The 27,138-nt window shown below is 39.5% G+C and overlaps 1 protein-coding gene across 2 annotated transcripts in view; it reads left to right on the top strand.

Annotated features, from left to right (window-relative positions):
- PLA2G4E (phospholipase A2 group IVE) overlaps positions 1 to 27,138 on the top strand; it is a 144,903-nt gene that overhangs the window by 86,151 nt on the left and 31,614 nt on the right. For both annotated transcript variants that reach the window (XM_007472412.3, XM_016428486.2), the window contains exons 4-14: positions 6,164 to 6,295; positions 7,489 to 7,529; positions 9,335 to 9,377; positions 10,311 to 10,374; positions 12,605 to 12,771; positions 12,923 to 13,015; positions 13,797 to 13,834; positions 15,853 to 15,988; positions 18,067 to 18,203; positions 23,470 to 23,692; positions 24,982 to 25,096. In XM_007472412.3, the coding sequence (XP_007472474.2) occupies positions 6,164 to 6,295; positions 7,489 to 7,529; positions 9,335 to 9,377; positions 10,311 to 10,374; positions 12,605 to 12,771; positions 12,923 to 13,015; positions 13,797 to 13,834; positions 15,853 to 15,988; positions 18,067 to 18,203; positions 23,470 to 23,692; positions 24,982 to 25,096 (1,189 nt within the window). The remainder of the gene's footprint in view (positions 1 to 6,163; positions 6,296 to 7,488; positions 7,530 to 9,334; positions 9,378 to 10,310; positions 10,375 to 12,604; positions 12,772 to 12,922; positions 13,016 to 13,796; positions 13,835 to 15,852; positions 15,989 to 18,066; positions 18,204 to 23,469; positions 23,693 to 24,981; positions 25,097 to 27,138) is intronic.

The raw sequence follows: 27,138 nt of genomic DNA, 5'->3' as shown, positions 1-27,138 counted from the left end.
GCAGCCCTTACTCAATCCTGTTAGGACTGAATAGGGTGGAGATTTATTCCAAGTATCTCCATTGTATCAATTCTAAAATCAATCATGATTCAAAGAAATTCCTGTTCTATGCTTAAGCATAGGTCAAAGCCCTTTCCATTGTTCAGCAAAAGGTTTCTGTCCTAAAGTAATCTTAAGAAGGGAAGAGAAGGAACCTCCCATGCCAATGGGGTTCCCATTCCAATAGACTATCAGTAAGAAATTTTCCAAGTATGAAATATCCCAATGGTGAAATTTCCAACATTTATAAGTCTAAGGAAATTTAAAAGACCTGGTTCTGTCATTCCAAGTATCTCTATTGTATCAATTCTAAAATCAATCATGACTCAAAGAACTTCCTGTTCTATGCTTAAGCATAGGTCAAAGCCCTTTCCATTGTTCAGCAAAAGGTTTCTGTCCTAAAGTAATCTTAAGTAGGGAGGAGAAGGACCCTCCCATGCCAAGGGGGTTCACATTCCAATAGACTATCAGTAGGAAATTTTTCAAGTATGAAATTTCCCAATGGTGAAATTTCCAACATTTATAAGTCTAAGAAATTTTAAGGTTTACAATAGTCAGATTTGGATTTAAATCTTAGCTCTTACTATATATGGAACTTTGTGCAAATAAATCATTTATCCTCCCTAAGTCTCAATTTCCTTATCTAGAAGATGAAGGAATTAGACTAGATGCATTTGGAGGTTCTTTCTAGCTCTAATTTTTGTGAGGTAATGATGGGTAATGAACAGAATGTTGGACTCAGAAAGTTCATTGTTCTTCAAACATTTTTAGTCCTGCCTCACTCTTTGTGATCCCATTTGGAATTGCTTGGCCAAGATACTGGAATAGTTTGCTATTTTTTTCTCTAACTCATTTTATAGATGAGGAAACCGAGACAAACAGGGTTAAGTGGACTTGCTCAAGGTCACATAGCTAGTAAACGTCTGAGGATAGATTTGAACTCATAAAGATGAGTCTTTCTGATTCGAAGCCCAGTGCTCTAGCCACTGCACCATTTAGCTGTAGTCAAAAAGATCTCGGTTCAAATTTTACCTCAGACACTTCCTAGCTGTGTGACCTTGGGCAAGTCATTTAACTCCCATTGTCTTGCCCTGTGTTGATGAACCTATTGCACAGGTACTAGAAGGGCTCCCCTCCCCCTCTCCACACAGGCCTGTGGACATTTCTCTTATCACCCCCTCTCTGCCCAGCAGCCCAATGGGAGTGCTTCCTCCCTTCCCTGTCTAGGTTAAGGGGGTGTGGTGGCTCACATCCAGCATTAGGATCACAATTTGGGCACTCAGTCTCTAAATGATTCACCATCACTGGTCTAGCTCTTACCTTTCTTATGCCTTGGAACTGATATTTAGTGCTGATTTTAAGACAGAAGGTAAGAGTTTTTAAAAAAAAAATATTTTGCCTATTTATATGCCAATAAAACTGATAACTTAAATGAATGAATATTTACAAAAACTTAAATGCCCAGATAGAAAATAGCAATAAATATAGGACTTCCTTCAATTTCAGAAAAATAAATTGAACAAGAATTTGGACAAATGTGAATTTTGTCAAGTATTCAAAAAGAATTCATTCCAATATCACAGAAACTGTTTGAACTTCAAAGATGAATTTGGTATGTATTTGGAAGAGAAGCACATTATACCTAAATCAGATTTGACTGCTCATGAAATCTTCTTCTCTTCTATATTGTGTATGGGAATGCTCATCTTATTTGGCATTTGTTAAGTCCAAAACGAAATAAAAGTAAAAAAAAAAAGTTTTGTTACCTGACGTGACAAAGGTCAGGCTTATATGATGGCAAAGTGAATGATGGGAAGAGGATGTGTTTGAGAGATACTGTAGAAATAGGGCTTCCCCTAGTGGAATGGATAGAAGAGAACAATTTGTTCCAATGGTCATGAAGGTGCTGAAGAAGATGCTGTGGAGTGTTTAGAATTTGGTGAGACATAGAAGATGCTGAGGTCATCCACTGCATCCCAGGCCATTGCTGGTCAGTCATTCTGACTGGCATTATTTTGCCACTGGGGTTCAGTGATTCTAAAAGGGAGAGTGAGGCTAATGACTTTAGGCAACACTGCCTCACTTAAATCCAATTCATGCCCAATTTAAGATTTCACCCCATCATGTCACTGGTCCTCTTCAAGAATGAAGACCAAACAACATCAAATTGGAAAAATAGCAAAAGAGAAGATCCTGCTAAGTTTCTTCTATGAAATAAATATGACCTTGATATCAAAACCAGCAAGTCAAAGAACATAAAGAAAACTAGGCTAATGGTACTCAAAATGTGGTCCACGGAGCCCTGAAAGTTCCTGAGACTCTTTTATGAGGTCTGTGACATCAAAGCTATTTTTGTAATGTAATTAAGATGTTATTTGCTTGTTATAATGCTCTTCCCTTTCCCAACTATATAACTATGTGAGGTCAGATTTTCTTCATATACTTCAAAACAATATGTTGTAACAGATTGCTTGCAGAAGCAGATATATGAATCTAGCTATCTTCTATCAAGTCAGACATTAAAGAGACTGGCAAAAATAAGTAAACCAGCATTACTTGTATTCTTAAGCCAATAATTGTTGAAGAAGATGTAGGGATATAAATACAGTCATGGGTTGTTGATGGAGCTGTGAACTAATCCAATGATTCTGGAGAACTATTTGGAATTAAGCCTAAAGGGATATAAAATTGCATATCCTTTGACCCAGCAAAGATCTTCTAAGTCCATACCCCAAAGAGAGAAAAGGAATAGGACCCACCTATACAAAAGTAATTATAGCAGCTTTTTTGTGGTGGCAAAGAATTGGAAACTGAGAGGTGCCCATCAACTGGGGAGTGGCTGAATAAGTTATGATATATGATGGCCTAAGATATGATTTAAGGTGGGATACTATGTGATATAAGAAATGAGGAAGGGAATGATTTCAGAAATACCTAGGAAGACCTGTATTAACTGATGCAAAGTGATGTGAATAGAACTACAAGGATATTATTTATCATAACAGCAATATCATAGAGATAATTGTGAAAAGCTTAGTCATTCTAATCAATACAAAGATCCACAAAGGACTCATGATGGAAGATGACATCTACCTCCAGATAAAAAAGAGATGGGCTCAGTGTGAAGGTTGAAGCAAAAGTTTTTTCTTTATTTCTCTTGGGTTTTATTGAGAGGGAAGGAGAGAACATAACTAATGAGGAGATATATTTTACATGACTTCTGGTTTGGGCTTTCAGTTATATCAATTTATTAAGCAATGAATGCCAATTGCATAAAAATCGGGACCAGGATTCCTCACCTTACTGGACCCCAAATACAAGGAGAAAGATTTTTTCTGAATTATAAGAAAACAATAGGATATTAATAAGAATTCAGGATTACGGCATTTGATTTCTAATTAGAACAAAGATTAGAGGTTTTCTGAGCGGGGAGAGGAAGAGGAAACAGATGTGATTCCCTGAAACCAGAAAGAAAGGTGTCCCACTCCCCACCACATGTCTGAATAAGGAAACAGTAACAGATTGACCAGAACAGGACCAGTTTTCAGATAAGACTAATGGATTGCTTGATGTTATAATTGCAAGAAAAATCCTTGCATAAGTTTTCTGGTCTCCATATCCTAGGTGTTTAGTTAAGGATCTTTAAGCAATGCATAGAAGTAAGAGGTCCAGCTTCCCAGTCATGCAAGGACAAGAATATATATGCATTAAAGTTTTCTTACAATTCTCATAATTGACTAAAGTTTCCTCACAAGATAGAAATTGAACTAGACACAAAACTGAATGGAAAGGGAACTGAGCAAGATCCAGAATCAAGGCACAAAATGGAGTCAGTGTGGTTCATTCAATGTTCACAACTGATATATAATGGATACCTTATTTCTTGCCTTCTCAACGGATGGAGGAGGCATGGAGGGAAAGGAAGAATTTGGAACTTAAACTAAAGATAATTTTTTTTTTAAATGGGACAGGTTTTAGACATAAAGCTACTTAAAATAACTGTTCAATTTAGAACATTGTATTTTAATCTCATCAATGCCATGCCAAGGGGTAATGGGCCAAAGGCTATAGTTTCAAGACCCAACAAATTTGCTGGGTACAAAATTTCCTGGGAACACTTCTATTTTTATTCTTTCTTTCTCTCTCTCTCTCTCTCTCTCTCTCTCTCTCTCTCTCTCTCTCTCTCTCTCTCTCTCTCTCTCTCTCTCTCTCTCTCTCTTTCTCTCTTTGCACCAAGACCAATATTTCCTCTACTCTGAACATTCTTGTGAACAAGAACCTAGCTTTGAGGCCATGAAACCTGTTACATTCCTCTCCCAGGTGGGCATCTTGCCTGACTGTCCATCCCATCCTAATCCTCCCACACCCCACTATCTTCCAGAGGAAGTAGTTCTTTGAAATGGGACAAGCTAAGGGTGATATCATAAAGAAATATCTTGGACTCTCATTGGATTATGCTCCCAGTCTCATCTCTTACCAGTGGTTTGACTTGTTGCTTGACATCCAAAGTGAAAGCAGCTTCTGAGTAGGAAGCCCCAGAACAGATGAGTAACCAGGTCCCAGGAGTTACTCCTTTTACACTTTAACTCTCTCCTCTCTCAGGGTGGGGAGGGGAGGAACCTCTGTGTCAACCACTCCACCTCCACTCCCATTCTCACCCACATATTCCTGTGTCCTCTCCTAGGAGTAAATGTATTACATTAACAGTAGTAGAAAAGGTTCAAATGTTGACTTTGCCACTTATTACTGGTGTGACCTTGGACAAGTCAGTTACCTGCCCTAGGTCTTAGTTTCATCATCTGTAAAATCATGGGATCACAGATTTAAGAACTGGAAGGGGCATTAGAGGTCATGTTGGCCACCCTTCCTCATTTTACAGATGAAGAAACTGAGGCCAAGAGAGTTTAGGTCACTTGCCAAAAGTCACAGAGAGAAGAGCTGAGTTAGGAAATGAATCCAATTTCTTTAACTCAAAAGTCTCTTAGATATAGAGTAAAAGGAACCTGAGGAACCTGTTTAGTTTAAACTGCCTCATTTTAAAGACAAAGGAACTGAAGCCCAGTGATTAAAAAAAAATTTTTTTTTAATTTAGAATATTTTTCCATGGTTCTATGATTCATGATTCCCTGCCCCTCTTTTCTCTCCCTCCCAAAGTTGACAAGAAGTTCCACTGGATTATATATGTACCATTGTTCAAAACCTACTTCCATGTTATTAATATCTGCAGTAGAGTGATCCATTAACATCAAAACCCCAATCATATCCCTATTGAACTACATGATTGATCATATGTTTTCCTTCCGCGGTTCTGTTTCTGCAGTTCTTTCTCTGGATGTGGATAACATTCTTTCTTTTAAGTTCCTCTGGATTGTCCTGGATCATTGCATTGCTGCTAGTGGAAAAGATAGTTACATTCAATTGTGCCACAGTGTATCCCTCTCTGTGTATAAGTTGCTCCTGGTTCCACTCCTTTCACTCTGCATCAGTTCCTGGAGGTCGTTCCAGTTCGCATGGAATTCCTTCAGTTCATTATTCCTTTGAGCACAATAGTATTCCATCACCAATAGATACCACAATTTGTTCAGCCATTCCCCAATTGAAGGGCATCCCCTCATTTTTCCATTTTTTGCCACCACAAAGAGCACAGCTATGAATATTCTTGACCAAGTCTTTTTCCTTATTATCTCTTTGGGGTACAAATTCAGCAGTGCTATGGCTGGATCAAAGGGCAGACAGACTTTTAGCACCCTTTGGGCATAGTTCCAAGAATGTAACTCTACCAGCAGTGTATTAGTGTCCCAATTTTGCCACATTCCCTCCAATATTTATCACTGGTGATTTTTTCCAAGAATTCTCAGGTATGTGGTAGAATAGAAATTCAGGCTCAGGTTTTCTGGTTCCAGATTTTCCACTCTTTCCACTGTACCACACTATCTTTCACATCTTTTCTACTGCCCTTCATGATGGGTATTAGACTGGATGATCTCTAAAGTCCCTGCCAGGTCTTTATCGTCCTTGGGTCCATTCTCTGGTCACAGTTATTCTCTCTTCCAAGAATTGAGGTAAGGAAGCCCTGGTAGTTGGAAGGCCTCTTTTCCATCTTTCTTCTTTTCTCTCTCCCCAGAATGTACTGGAACTAAGTGTCTGCGATGAGGACTTAGTTACCCCAGATGACCACCTCTTGACTGTTCTGTATGACCTCACTAAGCTCTGCTTCCGAAAGAGGACCCATGTGAAATTTCCACTCAACCCTGAGGTGAGTAAAGGTGCTCAGTACCTTGGCACATCCTAAGCCCTTTATATCATAGATATAGTGTTGTAAAGAACCTTAGAGGTCATCTAGTCTAACCCTTTCATTTTAAAAAAGAAACCCTTTACCTTCCATCTTAGAATCAATGTTGTATATCACTTTCAAGGTAGAGAAGAGGTTAGGGCTAGGCAATGAGGTTTAAGTGACTTGCCCAGGGTCACACAGCTAGGAAGTGTCCATGTTCAGATTTGAACTCAGGACCTCCCATCTCTAGGCCTGGCTCTCTATCCACTGAACCACCTAGCTGCCTCCAACCCTTTCATTTTAATATGTGAGGAAATTTTTAAGGTCCATAGAGGTTAAGTGGCTTGCCCAAATTTACCCCAGTAGAGCCTTTTGTTTCAAGAAGTGAGCAGACTATCCTACCTTGAGCTCACTTGGTAAACAGATTCTCAAATAGATTGTACAGACCCAGTACTACTAAACGAAAGCCCTAATAGTCTAGACTTACACAGTACGTGTAAGTATCTGATTGGCAGGGGAATTTTGGCCTTCTAATTGGGGATGACAAAACATAAAGCGATGCCAAAAGGGGATGAGTGTCTATGGGTGGATTTGAACTCATCAAAGATGTGTCTTCCTGATTCCAAGCTCTATACTCTATCCATTGCCCTATTTTTATGGTAGTATATTCCTAGCAGAATCATTTACTGGTATAGAATAGTAACTGGTGGGGACATCATAGGTAAAGTCCCCACCAGTTACTATTCTATACCAGTAAATGATTCTGCTAGGAAGGTCAATATTTGAGTCTGACATTTGGTCACAGAGTACATAAAGTTTGTAAGGTTATATCCCTTTACCTTTCTAAGATTTTGGGGATGAGGAATTATCTTTTATGCCTTCTTCTAGGGCCTTAGGCAAAGAATTTCACCTTTCTGGGATAGTTTCTTCATTTAAATAATGAAAAGGTTGGACCAGATCATCTCTAAGGATTCCTCCAGTTCAATCTTCCAGAAGTCATAATCAGTGCTCCATACAGACTGTAATAATAGCCTTTGTAAAGAGAACAGAGACATTTGGGGCCCTTAAAAGCCAATAGGGTCTGTGCTTGTAAAGGCTTCTCTAGAACAGGGAAATATCATCTGAATAGAGTCATAACTCAGAGCTGATTTCTTTCTTTCCTTTTCTCTTTGTAGGGCATGGAAGAACTGGAAGTGGAATTCTTGCTGGAAGAGAGGTGAGTGAACTCCCATATCACTCCAGAATTGTTCCTTTCCAATCCTGGGCTCCTACCAGCTTACATATAAGTACCCCAAACAGTGAACATAGTAAATATGTTCGATAGCTATATTGAATAAATAAATGAATGTCTAGCAGAGTTTTAGGAATGACCCCTTCTCCCTACCTCAGGTAACCAAGATGGGATCGTCATACTTCTTTTTAGCTGCAACTAGTTCATCTCCTTATTAATTATTATCCTAAGTTCTAGGACAGTGATGGTGAATCTTTTAGAGATGGACTTCTTGGCCCCACCCCCATCCTCCAAACCACATGCCATGCTCTTTCCTTATCCCACTCAGGGGAGGGAGAAAGCACTCTCATTGGGCTACTGGTTGGAGGGGTGGGGGGTGTGTGAACAAATGTTGTCAATTATGGTGGAGAGAAGGAGAGGGGCAGCTATGCCCAAGTCCCTCTGCCTTTCTAGTAACAAACTTTAGAGGGGGAGGGGGGGTGTCCAAGTGCCCACTCTGCATGCCATCTTTGGTACCCATGCCAAAGGTTCACCATCACTGTTCTAGGATAATCAAGATATTGAGATTTCCTCATAAAGTAAGATACACAATCTTTCTCAGTGATCAGTTTGCTCCAAGCTCCAACCCCAGCTTCCTAAATAAACTAGAGTGACCTCTTTTCCATTAAGCTTTCACTTATTTCTCTCTTAATATTAAATCCCCTTGTCTCATAGACTTAAATAAATATCAGGTGGTATAGTGGATGGAGCACCAGATCTAAAATCAGGAAGACTTGAGATCAAGTCTAGTTATACACACTTACTGTATGATCTTGGACTTGTTACTTAATTTCCATTTGCTTTATTTTCCTCCACCATAAAATGAGGAGAATAATAATACCTTCCTCCCAGGGCTGTTGTGAGGATCAAATGAGATAAAATTATAAAGTGTTTAGCACAGTACTTGGCGCATAGTAAACACTATATAAATGTTAGCTACTATCATTATTATATCAGTGTTACAAGCTCTTTCTCTCTCTATAGTGAATTTATATATAATATAGAAGTATATATAACATATATTATATCAATGCTATATGTAAATAAATTGTTAACTTGTTAACACTATGACAAACAATGCAAAGATATGGTTAAATATTTCAACAATATTTTCAACAATGAGAGAGATTCTAGCCAAAGTCACTTCTAGTCTTCACCTGCAACTGCTGCTTTCTCAATTCTGGAGCTCTAGTCCCACCATTTACCTCTCTCTAGATAACAAAGTCTCTTAGTAGTTCTTTTTTAGGACACCTTCTCTACTGCATAAGAGTTAAATTCTATTTTCTCCAAGAAATGTCTCCAGTCTTTCTCCTTGATTGTAAAGTCACCCATTTTCTCAGGAAATAAGTCCTCTTAGTTTTTTCACTTGGTACTTCACGCAGTCTTTCTCCCACCAAGATAGTTCACCTCTAAAATGATCATTAAATTGCTACCCCCCCCCCAAGATTCTCTTCCCTTGGAAAAATATTGGCAGAATATCCAGTCTTTGTGAGAGGAGCTATTGAAGCTGGGTTTATAAATGGATGATTCTCTGAATCAGTACATCCATGGTAGACCTTTGGCTGACATACAAAGAAACTGATGCTGGGTGGGGAAGATATTTTTAGTTACTACAGAAGTCCTAGCCAAGATATGGACTCCTAGGACCCCTTCAGAAAACCCAGAGGAGCCACTGGCCTGCAGGATTTGGGGAAAGGGGATGCTTCTACAAGAAACAATAGCTAACTGCGGGCTTTAATCTTGTTTTTCAGTCCCACTCCACCTGAAAGTCTCCTCACCAATGGCGTACTAGTGGTAACTATTCCTCCCTGAGCAATTCTTGGTGGGCAGGTTCCTGTATGCATGCATATGGGGCTATAAGAGGGGAAACTGAGAACAAGTTGGATCCTACTGGCCCCAGTAAAAAAATCATACCCACTGCAGCCTCCCAAGTGAGATGTTTATGGGCCAGGTTGGAAGTATGAAGAAATGAGGTAGATGGTTGGGTATTGGAGATACCCTCTTGAGGGGAAGACAAAGGAAAGCTCCTGCTGATTTTTTCATTAGTATTTCAGACTTTTCCCCTTTAGGGTCCTTCAGCTACCAGGGATGAGCATAATCAGAACCCACCCTACCTTCAACTAATTCCCCACCCACCCTTCCCTAGGGATGTATACATACCAAGATTGTTTGCTCCCTTCATAAATAATCATGGAGATCTTTGTTTCCCCAGTAAAGATCTCTTTTTACCAACCCCCTTATATGCCCTAGCTCAAATTCTCTGCTCAAATTTCCAAAAGCAGACAAAGATTTCTGAGCCCAGGTGTTCCATACAAGTGAATAACCCAGCATTCTAGGGCATCACAAAGACTCTGAACATGCCCTAGGAACTTGTTAGAATGGGATCTGAGCCACTTTTGTCACCTTCTCATGATTCTCCTCCCCACCCACCTCCCCCAAAGTTTTGTTTGTTTTCCTAGGAGCCCAGAACTACCCATATCCTCCCTAGTCAAGGAAAGGCCTTGTTCTAGCTGTGGTTCCTCTGTAGTATCTCCTACCTGTGGAGACTCCTTAATTTCACACTGCCCTTGCCTTCTCTGGGATCCATTTTGTGCCCCCCCCCCCATTTACAATAACTGTGTCACTTTGACTCCTTTTCTCTTCTGCCAAGACCCCCATCAGTGGCCAGGAGCAGTTTTGGGATAGACTGTGCCACAGAGATTTTTATAGGAATTTCCTTTGTTACAGTCTAGACAATTTTCCTGTTTGGAGGTCCATGCGAAGCATAAAAAACAGAAGAAGAAAGGAAAAAGTGAGCGACTTTTATTTTCTAAGTTGGGGGGCTGGGGGTGGCAGGGAGGGGGTCATGGGAGAGATACTTCAAGCAATCATCTGTGTGAAAGGTCCAGTCAGCTCTGGCATCCAAGGTTTTAGATGCACTGCTAGAATTTGGAAGGTGGGGCCAGGTGAAGGAGTGGATACAGGAAACTTGGTTAAATAAATAAACTTTTTAAAAAATTGGGAAAAAATACATAAAGACCATCCCTAGGTTGCAGGCCATACAAAAACAAATTCAGAGGGCATCTGGGTGGCTCAGTGGATTGAGAGCCAGGCCTAGAGACGGGAGGTCCTAGGTTCAGATCTGGCCTTAGACACTTCCCAGCTGTGTGACCCTGGGCAAGTCACTTGACCCCCATTGCCTAGCCCTTACCACTCTTCTGCCTTGTAGCCAATACCAAGTATTGACTCCAAGACAGAAGGTAAGGGTTTAAAAACAAAAACAAAAACAAATTCAGTAGTGGGCTGAATTTGATCCATGGGCCCTTAGTTTGCTGATCCCTGCTAACCGTTCAAGATCTGTCTGGATTTCAACTCTGTTAGCCAATAGATGCTTGGTACCCAGAAAAAAATAGACTTTGCTCCATTATTTGTTTATTTATTTATTTTTGGTTTTAATCTTTTTAAAACCTTTACCTTCCATCTTAGAAACAATACTGTGTATTGGCTCCAACGCAGAAGAGTGATTAGGGCTAAGCAATGGGTGTTAAGTGACTTAACCAGGGTCACACAGCTAGGAAGTGTCTGAGGTCAGATTAGAACCCTTGACCCCTGTCTTTAGGTCTGGTTCTCAATCCACTGAGCTACCTACCTACACTGACACCAATCCTTTAAAGACAAAATTGGGGGAAGATTAGAAGGAAGAAAGGAAGAAGAAATAAAGGAAATAGGATAGCCTCGTAATAAAGAATGAAAGATAAGGATATCTTGGAGGAGACTTGAGAAAATGAACCTCTCTCCCATCTTTGCAGAGATTGGGGAAGACCGGTATGGAATATTCCATAGGCTCTCACATGTGATTAATGTGTTGGTTTAGTTTTGCCGAACTCTTCCTCTTCTCCCCTTTATCCTCTTTATTCTTTATTAAATGGGATGACTGAACTGGGTAAGAGAGGAGGATATTCAAAAATGAAATGATTAAAGATAAAGATGAATTTCTTTTAAAAAGGAAGAGTAAAGAGTAAATTAGTAAGGAGAATTTCTCAGGGTCATAGGATTGAAAAATTGGAAGAACCTTAAAGGACATTTAGCCTAAAGCCCTCATTTTACAAATGAGGAAATTAAGACAATTAGAAGGGAAGGTAATTGCCCATAGTTATATAGATACTAAGTACAAGAGGTAGGATTAAAATTTTTGTTAATATTTCATCTATTTTTATTCAAATATCCAAGGCCCAGAACAAAAAAAAATGGTGAGAAATTACAAAGAGAAAAATTAATCCTTATGTCAGGAAAAAAAATCTAAAAAGTACTGAATCATAGATTTGGAGTTTGAAGGGCCCTTCTCCCCTACCCCATTTTTGTGAGAGTGGATGGGGCAGTAGATAAAGCAAATCTTGGTTTCCTCATCTGTAAAATGAGTTGAAGAAGGAAATATCTTTGCCAAGAAAACTCCAAGTGGGGTCATGAAGAGTCAGACACAACTAAAAAGACTCAACAAAAAATATTTAGAGTTGGAAGGGACATGAGAGGCTCTTGAGTCTAATCCCTTCGTTTTACTGATGATAAAAGTGAGGTTAAAGTTACCACAATTGGTAAGCATCTGAGGTGGGATTTGAACTTGAGTTTTCCTCATGCTGAGTACAAGACCCAATCCACTATGTCACCAAGTGGCACATCTAAGTGACCTCAGAACTAGCCCTAAGTGGAATAGGCTACCTAAGATGTAACAGGTTCCTCTCACTAGTGGTCTTCAACCATAGATTAGAAAGAAAGATAGACAGACAGAAGGAGAGAGAGAGAGAGAGAGAGAGAGAGAGAGAGAGAGAGAGAGAGAGAGAGAGAGAGAGAGAGAGAGACACACACACACACAAACTGACATATGGGAAGATAGATATTATGTGGATATTACTATTATTATTATGTGGTGACCATTTGTTGAATAAGCTGTAGCAGAGATTTCTTTTCAGGTACAGGTTGGAATATGTAGCTCTAAAGTCCTTTCCAATGCTCAGATTCTGTGATCTTCTACATCCCATTCCTAGGAAAACAGCTAAGTGTGACAGTGAATGAATCCTATGAAAACACCCAGTACATCACACCCATCTACAACTCCTGTGACCGATGCCCAGATCTTGCCTTCTTCCACTATGCCAAATACTTCCAGCCCCAAATGCATGTGGATGTGCCCAAGAAACACTGGACCCATGGGGTAGGGTGCACTTGGTATCTATATTCACTTATGGGCATGGGAAGCTTCAGGGTCTAACTAGTTTGCAGGCATAGTTCCATTGGGGAATGGGGGAGAGTAGGTCCATAGCCTATAAGAGCCTATTCTTCTTTTAAAATATCTTCTCTCTTAGCTTTCCTGCTGCTGTGGTGCCCGTAAGAATAAGTGTTCTGTCTGTGTGCCCCTGGATTGCCTCCCAGATGGACAAGAATTGACAGTACCTATGGTGAGTATTGGGACTCCTTAACCAGACTCACTTGAATCAGAGAGCTGGTGGCAAGAGGTGGTATGGGGATGAGATAAAGGAATTGTTCAGTCAGTCAGTCATATTCAGCTCTTTGTGACCCCATGGACCATAGCTACCCATGAGGCTTTCTTGGCAAGGATACTGGAATGAGTGGCTTACTATTTCCTTCAATAGTGGAGATCTTTTTGTCAGGCTTTTTGTCAGGCAATCAGAGGTTAAGTGACTTGCCCAGGGTCATAAGCTAAGCAGTGTCTGAGACTGAATTTGAACACAGGTCTTCCTGACTCCAGGCCTAGCTCTCTTTCCACTAAGCCACCTAGCTATCTCCTAGTAAAGTAATAAGTACTTATCTACTGAACAGATTGTGGAAGCTGTCTGGGTATGCTCACAGGAGAATCAGAGGTGTGCACAACATTATTTCAGGGTGCAGTGGGCAGCTATCTAATAGAAAAATATAGGAGTTGGGTAGGGGAGAGATAAGATGGTGTTTAAAGTGTTCTTTGATAATATAGGGGGCTACAGCATGGTGGGGAAAGAAGTCAAAGACTGAGTAGGGAACCATGCAAATGTAAAGCAAGCTGGGTATGTGATGGTGTATGTATGGTTGGGGAGCTAATAATTTGAACGCATGGGGATAATGGGCAGAATTGGGGGTCAAGTCAATGGGTATCAGTGAATGAGTGGGTAAGTTTTTGATGTGGGCTCTTTTGTTTTGAAATATCACAACACTGATAAGACTCTCCCCTTTGTTGGTTCTCAGAATGAAAACTGTGATTTATCTATGACAGCCAAAGACTGGTAAGATACCTTCCACATCTTTACTGTTCTGTCTGTCTTCCCCTGTTGTTCTTCTATTGTTCCCATTCTTTTCCATACCTAGGAACGGCTTTTTACAGCAGTTCTTCTTTTTCAGCTTTTTAGAAGTGTCTGAGGCTAGATTTGAACCCAGGACCTCCCATCTCTGGGCCAGGTTGAAGAGTTTGGGTTTGATGCAATAAATAATGACAAGTCATTGTAGGTCCTTAAACTGAGCAATGAAATAAAAAAAGTAAAACTCATTAGAGATTCTATAAATTTTAAATAAGAGGATGAGACTTTTGTCCTGGGATATTTGCATGAAGTGTCTTGGATCTTGTGTGCTCAACCCACATAGAAAAGAATTCATAGAATTCAAAACCCAGGAGGCCTTTTATTTATTCATTCATTCACTCTTCATTCAACAAACATTCTTAAATATCTATTGTGTGTCAGGACCTATGCCAAGCTCTGAGGATACCAGACAAAGATGAAATAGTCAAGGAGATTATATTTTATTGGGGGAAAACCATATAAACATAAATAAATATAAAGTGCTGGGAATATAAGAATAGAATTCATATGGTGGTTGGTACTTGAACTGAGCCTTGAAGGAATCTAGGGGCTTATGTGGGGTACTAGTGAAAAAGGAGTACATTCTAGAGAAAGAGGATAGTCTATGCAAAGGCATGGGAATAGGAAATGAAATGCCCTGTATGAGAATTAGCCTATAGACTGGTTTTGCCTGGTGCATTAAATATATGAAGGAAAATGATCTACAATAATCATAGTAAGGCAAGTTAGAGCTATATAGTGAAAGATTTTAAATGCCACATAGGAGATTGTATTTTGTCTTGGGGGCAATTGCCAGATGTTTTTTTAAACCCCTACCTTCCTTCTTAGGATCAATACTAGATATTGGTTCTAAGGTAGAAGAGTGGTAAGGGCTAGGCAATGGGGGTTAAGTGACTTGCCCAGGGTCACACATCTGGGAAGTGTCTGAGGCCAGATTTGAATCTAGGACCTCCCATCTCTAGGCCAGTCTCTCCATCCACTGAGCTACCCAGCTGCCCCCTTGAGATGCTTTTTTGAAGAGGGTAGCAATCTAAACAGACTTGTGCTTTAAGAAATATTCTGTTCTTTGAATGTGAAAAATGTTCGTGTTTGTTAATGGTCAACAAGTTCACAGTAATAAAAGAAAAAAAGTTTAAAAAGAAATATTGTGGAAAAACCTGGGAAGACTTACATGAACTGATGCAAAGTGAAATGAACAGAACCAGGAGAACATTGTACACAGGAACAGTACTATTATATAAAGATCAACTTAGCTATTCTCAGTAATATAATAATTGAAGACAATTTTGAAGGGCTTATGATGAAAAATGCCAAGCACCTTCATAGTAAGAACTGATGGGATCTGAATACAGATTTAAGCATACTTTTTTTTTAATTTACATTTCCTTGTTTTATTTTTTTAAATCTGGGTTTTCTTTCACAATATGGCAAATATGGAAATTTTTTCATAATAGCTCAGATATAACCAACATCAAATTGCTTGCCTTCTCAATGTGGGGATAAGGATGGGAGAGGAGATAATTTGGAATTTAAAAATTAAATTTTTAATTAAAATTTTAATTACAAATTAAGTATAAAAACAAATACTTTAACATGTTTGATTGGGGGTGGGGATGGACTTAGAAAAAACGATATTCTGGCAGTTATGGTTTGGAGAATAGTTCAGAGAAAGAAGACCCTCGAATAAGGGAGACCAATTAGGAGGCTATTGCAATAGTCTAAGAATCATCTGGTCTATCCCATGGAGCTCAGAGAGGTAAAGAAACTTGCCCAATGTCATACAGGTAGAAAATTCCAAAGGCAGGATTCAATTCCAGATCCTCATTGCCCTTCATACAGCACCAGCATCTTTTCCACTCAAGCTGAGGAATGGGAGAGTTGGCTAGCATCTGGAGGTAATGGATCTAATACATTGTGGGTGACAGCTATCATCTCTTCCACCACAGCCCTGGTGAGACCAACGTGAGGCTGAGTTATGATCTATGCCCAGAGGAGCTTGAGTTTCTGCAGAAGAGGAAGGTGATTGTGGCAGAAGCTATAAAGCAAGTTTTACAGCTGCAAGAAGATCTGCAAGAAGATGAGGTCAGTTGGCTAGCCTCAGAAGGCTGAAATATGCTCTGAGTTGGGTTCTAAATAGAGTAGGCTAAGTCCTTTCTCTGCCTCTCTGGGCAATTTGCCTTCACCTCCCTTTTGGAGAATTCTGCTGTTGGAATTTTTGCTACTGGACTTCCACTCACTGTCTCTTTCCATGTCTACCTTGTCTCCCATCTGTTGTACCCACTCATAGAACTGCATTTACAGCTCACTTATCCTGATGAAATGATTAGGTAATGTAGTATAGTCAAGGAGGCAGGCAGATGATTTATGGTGTCCCATATTAAGTCCCTTACTCCCAGCTAAGTTATATATATTATATATATGGGGGCATATATTATATAAGTGTATCATAATCTCCCCCTATCATCAATCCCCATTAGACAAAAGGAGTTTCTTCCCATAAATCTTTCCTTCTTTTAGGACCTTCTTTAAGCATTGTCCGTAAATCTTAGGAAACATGACAACAGTCCAGCAATTGAAGATATGGTTCTTTGTCTTTCCCAGGAATCCTTTCCTTCAACTCCCTGAGAAATATGATAGAATCAGCTCAGAAAGACAGTGGAAAATAAGGGCTCTGTAACAGGCTTGGGGGATTTTCCCCACTTTTGCAATTTAGTTGGTATTATTTAGGGTTTACCCTTCCTAGGAGTTAAAACCAATCCTTAGAGGCTCCACACCCAAAGGAGGAAATAACGATGGTAATGATGATATTAATAATTGTTAAGCATTTATATAATGATTTAAGGGCAAACTTTAAGGGCAAAACACTTTATATATGTTCTCTCATTTGATTCTTACAACACCCTATGAAATAGATTCTATTATCCATATTTTACAGAAGGGGAAACTGAAGCTGAAATATATTGTGACTTTCCAAGATCACACAAGTTATTAAGTGTCTATAACAGGTTTGAACTCAGGTTTTCCTGATCCCAAAATCACCACTCCAGAGATCAAATCCATACTCATAGATGTGAGCTCTTTTATCAAGTATATGTTTTTTTAAAGCCTGCCAGTTTAAGGGCCAGGGCCATCTGTATGCCGTTGGGCAGGGGGTCTCACTTTCTGGGCACCTGTTTATTTTTGTTGGTGCATATTGTTTTGCATTTCAAAAATAAAGGAATTGAGATAGATTTTCTTTAAGGTCCTTTCCAGCTCTTGAATTCGGTAGTTTCATGAACCAGGGCCCTTCTTCTCCCAGCAATGACGAGGCCAGCAACTCTTTCTCTGGACACTCATTTTGCCCAGACCTCTGGAGTTCAGAAAGTCTACCAACTTTACATCTCTTTTCTTCACATTCTAATTGATTTGGAGTTGGTTTGGGCAAGTTGGCACCTGAAACTCAAGCCCAGATAAATATAATTTAGTAACTATATAGCCCTGAACAAGTCACATGACCTCTCTGTCCCTCAGTTTCCTCCTCTTTAAAAATGAGAGGGATTAATTTAGTGTCCTCTAAAGTACTTTCCGGCTACAAAATTTATGATCCTGATTAGATAGATAGATGGATAGATGGATAGATACATAGGTAGACATATTGATAAATACATAGGAAGGTAGATAGTTAAATAGATATGTAGATAGGCAGGTAGGTAAATGGATAAATGGATGGATGGATAGACAGAAATATAGACAGATAAATGGATGGATGGATGGATGGATAGATGGATAGATATGTAGGTAAACATAATAAATGCAGAGGAAGGTAGATAGTTAAATAGATATAGATAGGCAGACAGACAGACCGATAGATAGATAGATAGATAGATAGATAGGTAGATAGGTAGATAGATAGATAGATAGATAGATAGATAGATAGATAGATAGATAGATGAATCTTTCTTTCGCTTTTTGGTAAAATCTAATCTTTAGTTTCTCAGCTTTCTAGACACCCTCCCTTCTATCTATTTAGCATTTTCTTCCACACCTCCACTTTACCGCATCTCTAGTCTACACATTCTGCTTTCTGGATGATAATGCATCCTTTGCTCTAGCCTCTCCTCTGAAGTGCTGTTACCTAGCCTCCTTCTCCCTAACACTCTCTCTCTCTCTCTGTCCTACAGGTGCCTACTGTTTCCATCATGGCCACAGGGGGTGGCCTGAGATCAATGACCTCCATGTTTGGCCACTTGTTGGGGCTTCAAAAGCTGAATGTCCTGAACTGTACCAGCTATGTGACAGGTCTTTCCGGTGCAACTTGGTAAGGATCCAGAACTGGTTTAAGTCTCAGGCAAAACCCTAGAGTGTTTGGTCTTAGGGGAGAGGGAGAAAGTACCTTGTGTTAGTCCCCAAAGTTAAGAACTCGCTTCTTTTTTCTGCTTTCTTCTCTTGAGTCTGTGGTATGGTTGAATCAATTTCTAAAATCACTAATGTTAAACCATTGAACATTTGTTGTTGTTCAGACATTTTTCAGTCTTGTCTAACACTTGTGACCCCATTTGAGATTTTCTTGGCAAATATAGTGGAGTGGCTTTCCATTTCCTCCTCCAGCTCATTTTACAGATTAGAAGCTGAAGCAAAAAGGGTTAAATGACTTGCCCAGGGTCATACAACTAATATCTGAGGCCAGATTTGAAATAGGGAAGATGTGTCTTCCTGACCAGTTTCAGCTCTCTATCCACTGCGCCACCTAGTGGCCTCTCATTGAATAACCAATAAACCAAATCCTACTTCAGATACTTCCTTGATGTGTATTTACCTTCCCTTTGGCTCAGTTTCCCCATTTATAAAATGGGGTGTGACTGTGTGGCCTCTATGATCCTTTTCTGCTTTAATTCTATGATCTCATGGGTAATGCAGAGGCAGTGTGGAGTGGTAGATGGATGCTGCCCCCCTAAGTCAGAATGACCTGGGTTCAAATTCTACGTCTGACATGGTGATACTCTCTGGGCAGCCTCTCAAAGCCCCAGGCAGCTCTGTAAGCTGCAGAACGGTCATGGATTCATACTGTCAGAGGGAATTTCCTTGCCTGGGAGCTCTCTTATAAGTTTGACCAAAAGAAAAAAAAAAGTAATGTGTTATATAGGCTCTAAAAGAAATATTAAGCAAATGCAAATAAATATAGAAATAAAAATATAAACACATACAAAGAAAATTTAAGAATAACGAAAATGTGAAATAAAAAACAAAACTTGAGTGTTGTAACAGTTAAAATTTAGGGGAGACTGAGGCAGGTAGAAATAAGTTTCTCTCTGCAAGGAGTATTATATTTTTTAGAAGTTTATTAAAGGTTAAAGATTAAAGAAAATACAGAACAAGAAAAAGCACATGCCTAGGCCTAAGATAACCTTACATCAAGGAAGAGACACGTCTGCTCCAAAACGGAAGTCCAAAAAAAAAGCCTTTGCCATCAGCTTAAATACCTTCCTCCATCTCGGCCCACCTCAGAATTGCTTGAGATTACAAAGCATTCTGGGGAAGTGGAGCAAGGGCTTGTGGGGATTGAAGTCCAGAGTTCAAATCTCAATTTTACAGTGTACACGTGTGAAAAGCACATGCATATTCACAATGGATTGTAATATAAAATGGAACCTGGCAAGTGCCCAGGGGGATTCAAAGTGGCATGAATCAGTATAATGAGATCACATTAAGCTGTCATGCAAAAGAAATGCCTTCACCCCACCAACCACAATTGTATCATGTTGACTGAGTCCAGAAAGCAAAAGTGTGACTAGCTATTCATGCTCTGATCATCTCCCACCCTCCCACCCTTCCATCCCCATAATCCTTTGCCAGGGCAGTACTTCTGCCTGGGTGCCAGGGGCATGAGGAAATACACCTACTGCTTCCTACTGTTGGATGTCTCTTCAATTTCCAATTCTTTGCCACCCCAGAAAGAACTGCTATAAATATTTTTGTACAAGCAGATCTTTTTCTATCATCAAATTGGATATTTATATAGACGCAGTAGTAGCATTACCAGATCAAAGGTATGCAGTATTATAGCCCTTTGGGCACAGTTCCAAATTGTCTCCCAGAATGATTGGATCAGTTCACAAGTCCACCAACAATGCATTAGTGTCCCATTTTTGCCACAACCCCTCCAATATTTACCACTTTCCTTTATTGTCATATTGGCCAATCTGCTAGGTATGAAGAAGTACTTCAGAGTTGTTTTAATTTGCATTTCTCTAATCAAGAAGGATTTAGAACATTTTTTTCATATACCTTTTGAGGGGTTTGATTTCATCGGAAAATTGCTTCTTTTCATTCTTTGACCATTTGTCAATTGGGGCCCCCTGTCTTAAAGACAGCAAATGTCCTGTTTATAGGTGGGAGGGAGGGACTTTACCAATCAGTGATAAGATCTATCCCTGAGACTTTCAGTATCTTTCTAATATATGAGTAGATGAGAAACAGCCTGGGAAAAACCCCTGCTAATTTGGGAAACGCCTTAAAACAATAATATTTATTGTTGTTATTGTTTAGTTGTTTTAATCATGTCTGGCTTTTTGTAACTCCATTCACGTTTTCTTGGCTAAGATTCTAGAGAAGTTTGCTATTTCCTTCTCCAGATCATTTTACAAACAAGGAAAAAACCAAACCAAAGGCTAAACGACTTGTCCAAGATTACACAGTTGGGGAATATCTGAGGCCAGGGGTTTTGTCGTCACAGATACTGGAGTGGTTTGCCATTGCCTTCTCCAGATCATTTTATAAATGAGGAAACGGAGGCAAACAGGGTTAAGTGACCTGCCCAGGGTCACACAGCTAGTATGTGTCTGAGGCCAGATTTGAATGAAGAAGTCTTCCTGACTTTAAGCCACCCTCTCCATCCACTGAGTCACCTAACTGCCCCCAATTAATATTTATACTGTGGTTTAAAGCTTGCAAAGCACTTTATCTAGATTCCTCATTTGAATATTATAACATCCCTGTGAAGTAGAAGCAACAGTCTTGTTTTTGTTTTAACCTTAACTTTCTTCTTTACAGGTGATACTGTGTATTGGTTCCAAGGCAGAAGAGCAGTTAGGGCTAGGCAATGGGGGTTCAATGACTTGTCCAGGGTCACATAGCCAGAAAGTGTCTGAGGTCAGATTTGAACCCAGGTCCTTCTGAGGGTAGTCCTGGTGCTCTATCCACTGTGCTCCCTACCTGCACCCCTGCCAAAGGCATTGAGCTGAGGCTCAGAGATGATCACAGACAAGATGGGAAAGCAGGCCCCTCTGACTCCACTTTACCATTCTATCTGCCCCACCAGGATGCAGGCTTGTAACACAGCTGAGTCTTCCATCTTCCATCCATTCCCATCAAGGAACATGTCAGGAAATCTCCCCAACTGGTGAAACTCTTCGGTATTTAGAACAAACCATCAGTCTTGGAGGGAGACAGATTTGATTCAATTGAACAAATGTTTATGAAATGCCTACAGAACCTAAGTGAATAGAGGGCCCATTTGGGGTCAAGTCCTGCCTCTAATACAGCCAAGCTGTGTGACCTCACTTAATTACTCAGTCATTTAACCCTTCAGTACCCCCACGCAACACTAGAAGATTCTGAGTTACAGATGAATTGTAAAGCTCCATTGGTGTAGAAAATTTCCATTTCATTCATTCATTCATTCATTCATTTATTCATTTAATTTAATAATTTTAATTGGATAGTTTTAAATAATTAATTATTTAATGATAGTAATAATAACTGCTAGCAATTATAGAGAGCTTTAACATTTGCAAAACATTTTACAAACATCTCTTTTGATCTCATAACAACCCTGGGAGGCAGGTACTATTATTATCCCCAGTTTATAGATGAGGAAACTGAGGCACTCAAAGGCTAAGTGAGTTGTCCCAAATTCTCATGGCTAGTAAGAGTCTGAAGCTGGATTTGAACTCAGGTCTTATTGGTTTTTGTTTTTGTTTTAAACCCTTACCTTCTGTCTTAGAATCAATACTGTGTATTGGTTTTAAGGCTGAGGAGCAATAAAGGCTAGGCAATGGGGGTTAAGGGACTTGCCCAGGGTCACACAGTCTAAGACCAGATTTGAACCCAGGACCTCCCATCTGAACTCAGGTCTTCTTACAGCTAGGTTCTGAGTTCTATACACTTTGCCTCTTTGCTTCCAGCTGTATAGCAGCATATACAGTGTGGCAGATGCAAGAGATACAATTTCCACACAGGGAGTTTTCTTTATTAGTTCTCCATGATGCCTTTGCTGATTTCCCCAACTAGATCCCTCTCTCCCTATTGACCTTGAATTTAACTACTTTGAATTTATGTGGATGTTTATTCATAATATTTAATTTTTAAAAACTATTTACTTTTATATTTATTTAATATAAACTTTTTCTGTACTTGTGTTCTGCCCTGTTAGAATGTAGCCATCTTCAAAGTAGAGTTTGTTTCATCCATTCAATTTGTATCCTCAGTATCTAGCTCAGTGGCACATATTTAGAAATACTTAATAAATGTCTGTTGATTGATGGAGGCCCATGAAACCACAGGTCCATGTGAAAAAAAAAAAGAAAATATTTAAGGATCTGTGCTAGGCACTTGGGATTACAAAATAAACAAACAAACAAACAAACAAACAGATAGATAAATAAACAAATAAGTAAATAAACAACAAATAAACAAACAAACAAATAAAAGCTGAGCCTGCCTTCAGGGAGCTTACAATTTCCTGAAACCTTTTGGGAAAGGAATAATTGTGGAAAGGAAACCTGGGTGGAGCTAATTATTTTGGTCACTTGCGCAATAATATGAGCCACATGTTTATGGAAACTCAGACATATAAACAAAATAGGGAATCTATTCTTTTTTTAAAAAATAACTTACCTTTTGTCCTAAAATCAATACCATGTATTGGTTCCAAGGCAGAAGAGCAGAAAGGGCTAGGAAATCAGGGTAAAGTGACTTGCCCAGGTTCACACAGCAAGGCAGTATATGGTATCAGATTTGAACCCAGGACCTCCCGTGTCTGTGCCTGGCTCTCCATCTACCAAGCCATCTAGCCACTGCCTCCCTGCCCCACTTTTATTGTTTTTGATAACAAGAATGAGAAGCAGAGAGAAGCCAACAGAGAAAAGTAGGGGAAACTTTTCCTGTACAAATCTTTTTCTTCTCTATTGATCATTAAAGCAAGTTCACAAAATTAAAACAACAAAAACACCTTTCAGCTTCAGATACTTTTACCAATCTACAGAATTAGCAGTCCTTGTCCCTGTGTCCCCAAGGGCCCTCACTCAACCTACTTCTCACAGACGTGGGCTAGGAAACAATTGTTCCCAGGCCCTTGAGGAAGTGGAAGCCTAGGGTTAATGAATTTGGATTCTGAGGATTTGAATTTGGATCCCAGCTCTTCCACCATAGACAAATCACATATTCTCTAGTGTTGTTTTCTTCATTTGTAAAACAAAGTTGGATTAGATGGTCCCCAATATTAGCTAACCCTCTCCCCAGCTTGGAGGGTCAAACCCACAAAACACACTCTGCCTGTCTCATAACATATGGATGACTCTTCCCAGGACCATGGCCCACTTATACAAAGATGCTCACTGGTCCTCCAAAAATCTGGAGAAGACCATCCAGGAGGTTCGGAGACAAGCTGTCAAAAACAAGATCCCTGCCCTTTACTCTGAACAACTCAGCTATTACCGGCAGGACCTGCAGGAAAGGAGCCAAGAGGGCTACAAAGTGACCCTCATAGACCTGTGGGGTTTATTGCTCGAGTCTTGTTTCTTTGATGAGGTAGGTTCTCAGCTCTTCCTGGGTTGCTCCACTGACTTTGATTGTGCAAGCATCTTCTGCATGAAGACTTTCCTGATTTCCCCAACTGCTGGTACCCTCCCTCCCAAGTGTCCTCAAATTTAACTACTTTGTATTTATTCTCTATTTGCTTATATAATAACAGCTAGTATTTCTATAGTGTTTAAGGTTGGCAAAATACTTTATACATGTTATCTCATTAGATCCTTACAACCACCCTGTGAAGGATGTACAGATGAAGAAACTGAGACTTAGAAACGATGTGTCGCACAACTATTAAGTGTCTGAAACAAGATTTGAAACATTTAACTCTGTATGTGTATGAGTGGTTCATTGCTGACACTGTATCCAGGAGTCCCTTTTTACCCCAAATTCAGATGATTGACTAAGGTTTTCCCTGTTCAGTCACTTTTTACTTTGCATGCAGTAACATTTAACTTGGTGTATTCAAACTCTTTCTTACACAGGTACCACTAGTAACTCCTCTTCCTTGCAGATGAGTTACAAGAATCTATCCACCAAAGGGCAGCTAGGAGGCTCAGTGGATTGAAAACTAGGCTTGGAGATCCGAGGTCCTGGGTTCAAATTCAGCTTCAGACCTTGGGCAAGCCATCAAACCCTAAATACCTAGCCCTTACCACTCTTCTGCCTTGGAACTGATACTTAGTATCACTGCTAAGACAGAAGGAAGAGTATTTTTTTTAAATTTAAGCCAACTTTCAACTCTAAATCTTTGATTTATGAGCCACCAGCAGCCTTGAGATATCCTGATTTCTCTGGCTCTCCACTCATGGGATTATGCCCTATGGTCTCTCTCTTTGTGTAGCCTTGTTCCAAAGAAGGGTTCACTCTGATCCCCTCACCCATACTCTAGATGCATGCCCATCACATCTTTAATTCCTTCTTTTCTCATTTTTTGATGCTGATTTGATTTTCTTCTTACCTTTTTTAAATGAAATTACCCCCCCCCCCTCCATTCTTGGTCTTACTAGTTCTTGGTTCACTCGTTCTCTTCCTTTCAGTTTTATTAATTTCCCCTTTAATTTTTAGTATTTCAAATTTAGTCTTTAAATGGGGATTTGGGGTTTGTTCTTTTCTAAGACTTTTTAATTGCATACCCAATTCACTAATCTGCATTTTCTCTATTTTATTGATGTAAGAATTTAGAGATATAAATTTCCCCCTAAACACTGCTTTGGCTGGATCCCATAAGTTTTGATTTGTTGTCTCCAAATTGTCATTCTCACAAATAATGTCCTTCTTTTCTCCAGAGATATGAAGGGAAATTGTCATGGCAAAAAGAAGCTCTGTGCCAGGGTCAGAATCCCCTCCCAATCTACCTCACCATCAATGTGAAGGATAATGTAAGCAACCAGGATTTCAGAGGTAATTCTAGTAGCCTTTGGACAATTAGCAGACTTATACCCATTTTGATATTACAGACACATTCCCTGCCCCCTAGCCCAACATCTGTTATTGACCCAGTAATCAAAATAAAACTTTCCTGGGGTTATTTCCTCATCTGTAAAATGGAGGAGGCAAAAATGGACTAAATGGCCTCTTCCTGCTCTAGATCCATGGCATCAGCACTTAATTAATTATTAGACTAAATTAACATGTTGATTTGCTATCCCCCTTACTCTCATGACTCTCTTACCTCATTGGAAGCATCTACGTCTTTCCCAGCTTTGAATGACATAGAGCAGGAAGAATAAAACTTCTTCCAAAGGAAGAGATGCCATCCATTCTTTACTGTCCTGGGGGGCAGGACCCTTCCCCAGGCAGATTCCCAGAAAGAATCTGTTTTCCCCTTTTCACCCTTGTTTTATTCCACTGTGAAGAGTGACTTGCTTTGAGCAGTTCTGCCTGTGGTCTTCACTATCACTGCCATGGGGCCAGAACCTGGGTCATCTTCTATTGCTGAGCAGATATTGCCCTCTTCTGCCTCATCTTGGAATTGCAAGTTCTCTGTTCCTTGAGAGATTCTTGAGAACACCAGCTTAAAGCAGGAATTATTAACCTGCAGTGAGCCTGCAGAGATTTGGAGATTTATGAGGGGAAATTACATTTTTATTTTCATTAATCTCTAACTAAAATTTAACATTTACTTCAAGAATGAATGTAAGCAATACCCATTGAACTTCCAAAAAACTTTTTTACTGAATTAGAAAAAAAAATAACAAAGTTCATTTGGAAGAACAAAAGATCAAGGATATCCAGGGAAATAATAAAAAAAAAATACAAAGGAAGGTGGTCTTGCAGTACCAGATCTCAAACTATATTATAAAGCAGTGGTCATCAAGACAATATGGTCCTGGCTAAGAGACAGAAAGGAGGATCAGTGGAATAGACTTGGGGTAAGTGACCTTAGCAAGACAGTCTATGACAAGCCCAAAGATCCCAGTGTTGGGGACCCGAATACACCATTTGATAAAAACTACTGGGAAAATTGGAAGTCAGCATGGGAGAGATTATGTTTAGATGAACACCTCACACCCTACACCGAGATAAACTCAGAATGGGTGAATGACTTGAACATAAAGAAGGAAACTATAAGTAAATTATGTGAACACCAAATAGTATACATATCAGACCTTTGGGAAAGGAAAGATTTTAAAACCAAGCAAGAATTAGAAAGAGTCACAAAATGTAAAATAAATAATTGTGATTACATCAAATTAAAAAGATTTTGTACAAACAAAACCAATGTAACCAAAATCAGAAGGGAAGCAACAAATTGGGAAATAATCTTCATAACAAAAACCTCTGGAAAAGGTCTAATTACTCAAATTTACAAAGAGCTAAATCAATTGTACAAAAAATCAAGCCATTCTTTAATTGAAAAATGAGCAAGGGACATGAATAGGCAATTTTCAGTTAAAGAAATCAAAACCATTAATAAGCACATGAAAAAAGTGTTTTAAATCTCTGAAAATCAGAGAGATGCAAATCAAAACAACTCTGAGGTATCACTTCACACCTAGCAGATTGGCTAACATGACAGCAAAGGAAATTAATAAGTGCTGGAGGGGATGTGGCAAAGTTGGGACATTAATGAATTGTTGGTGGATTTGTGAATTGATGCAACCATTCTGGAGGGCAATTTGGAACTGTGCCCAAAGAGCACTAAAAGATTGTCTGCCCTTTGATCCAACCATAGCAGGGCTAAGTTTGTACCCCAAAGAGATAATAAGGAAAAAGACTTGTACAAGAATATTCATAGCTGCGCTCTTTGTGGTGGCAAAAAATTGGAAAATGAGGGGGTGCCCTTCGATTGGGGAATGGCTGAACAAACTGTGGTATCTGTTGGTGATGGAATACTATTGTGCTCAAAGGAATAATAAGCATGAGGAATTCCATGGGAAATGGAACAACCTCCAGGAATTGATGCAGAGTGAGAGGAGCAGAACCAGGAAAACATTGTACAC

The sequence above is a fragment of the Monodelphis domestica genome, chromosome 1, assembly GCF_027887165.1.
Source record: "Monodelphis domestica isolate mMonDom1 chromosome 1, mMonDom1.pri, whole genome shotgun sequence".
NCBI lineage: Eukaryota > Metazoa > Chordata > Mammalia > Didelphimorphia > Didelphidae > Monodelphis > Monodelphis domestica.
Note: the sequence above shows the minus strand (reverse complement) of the source record. Positions and strands in the feature narration are given on the sequence as shown.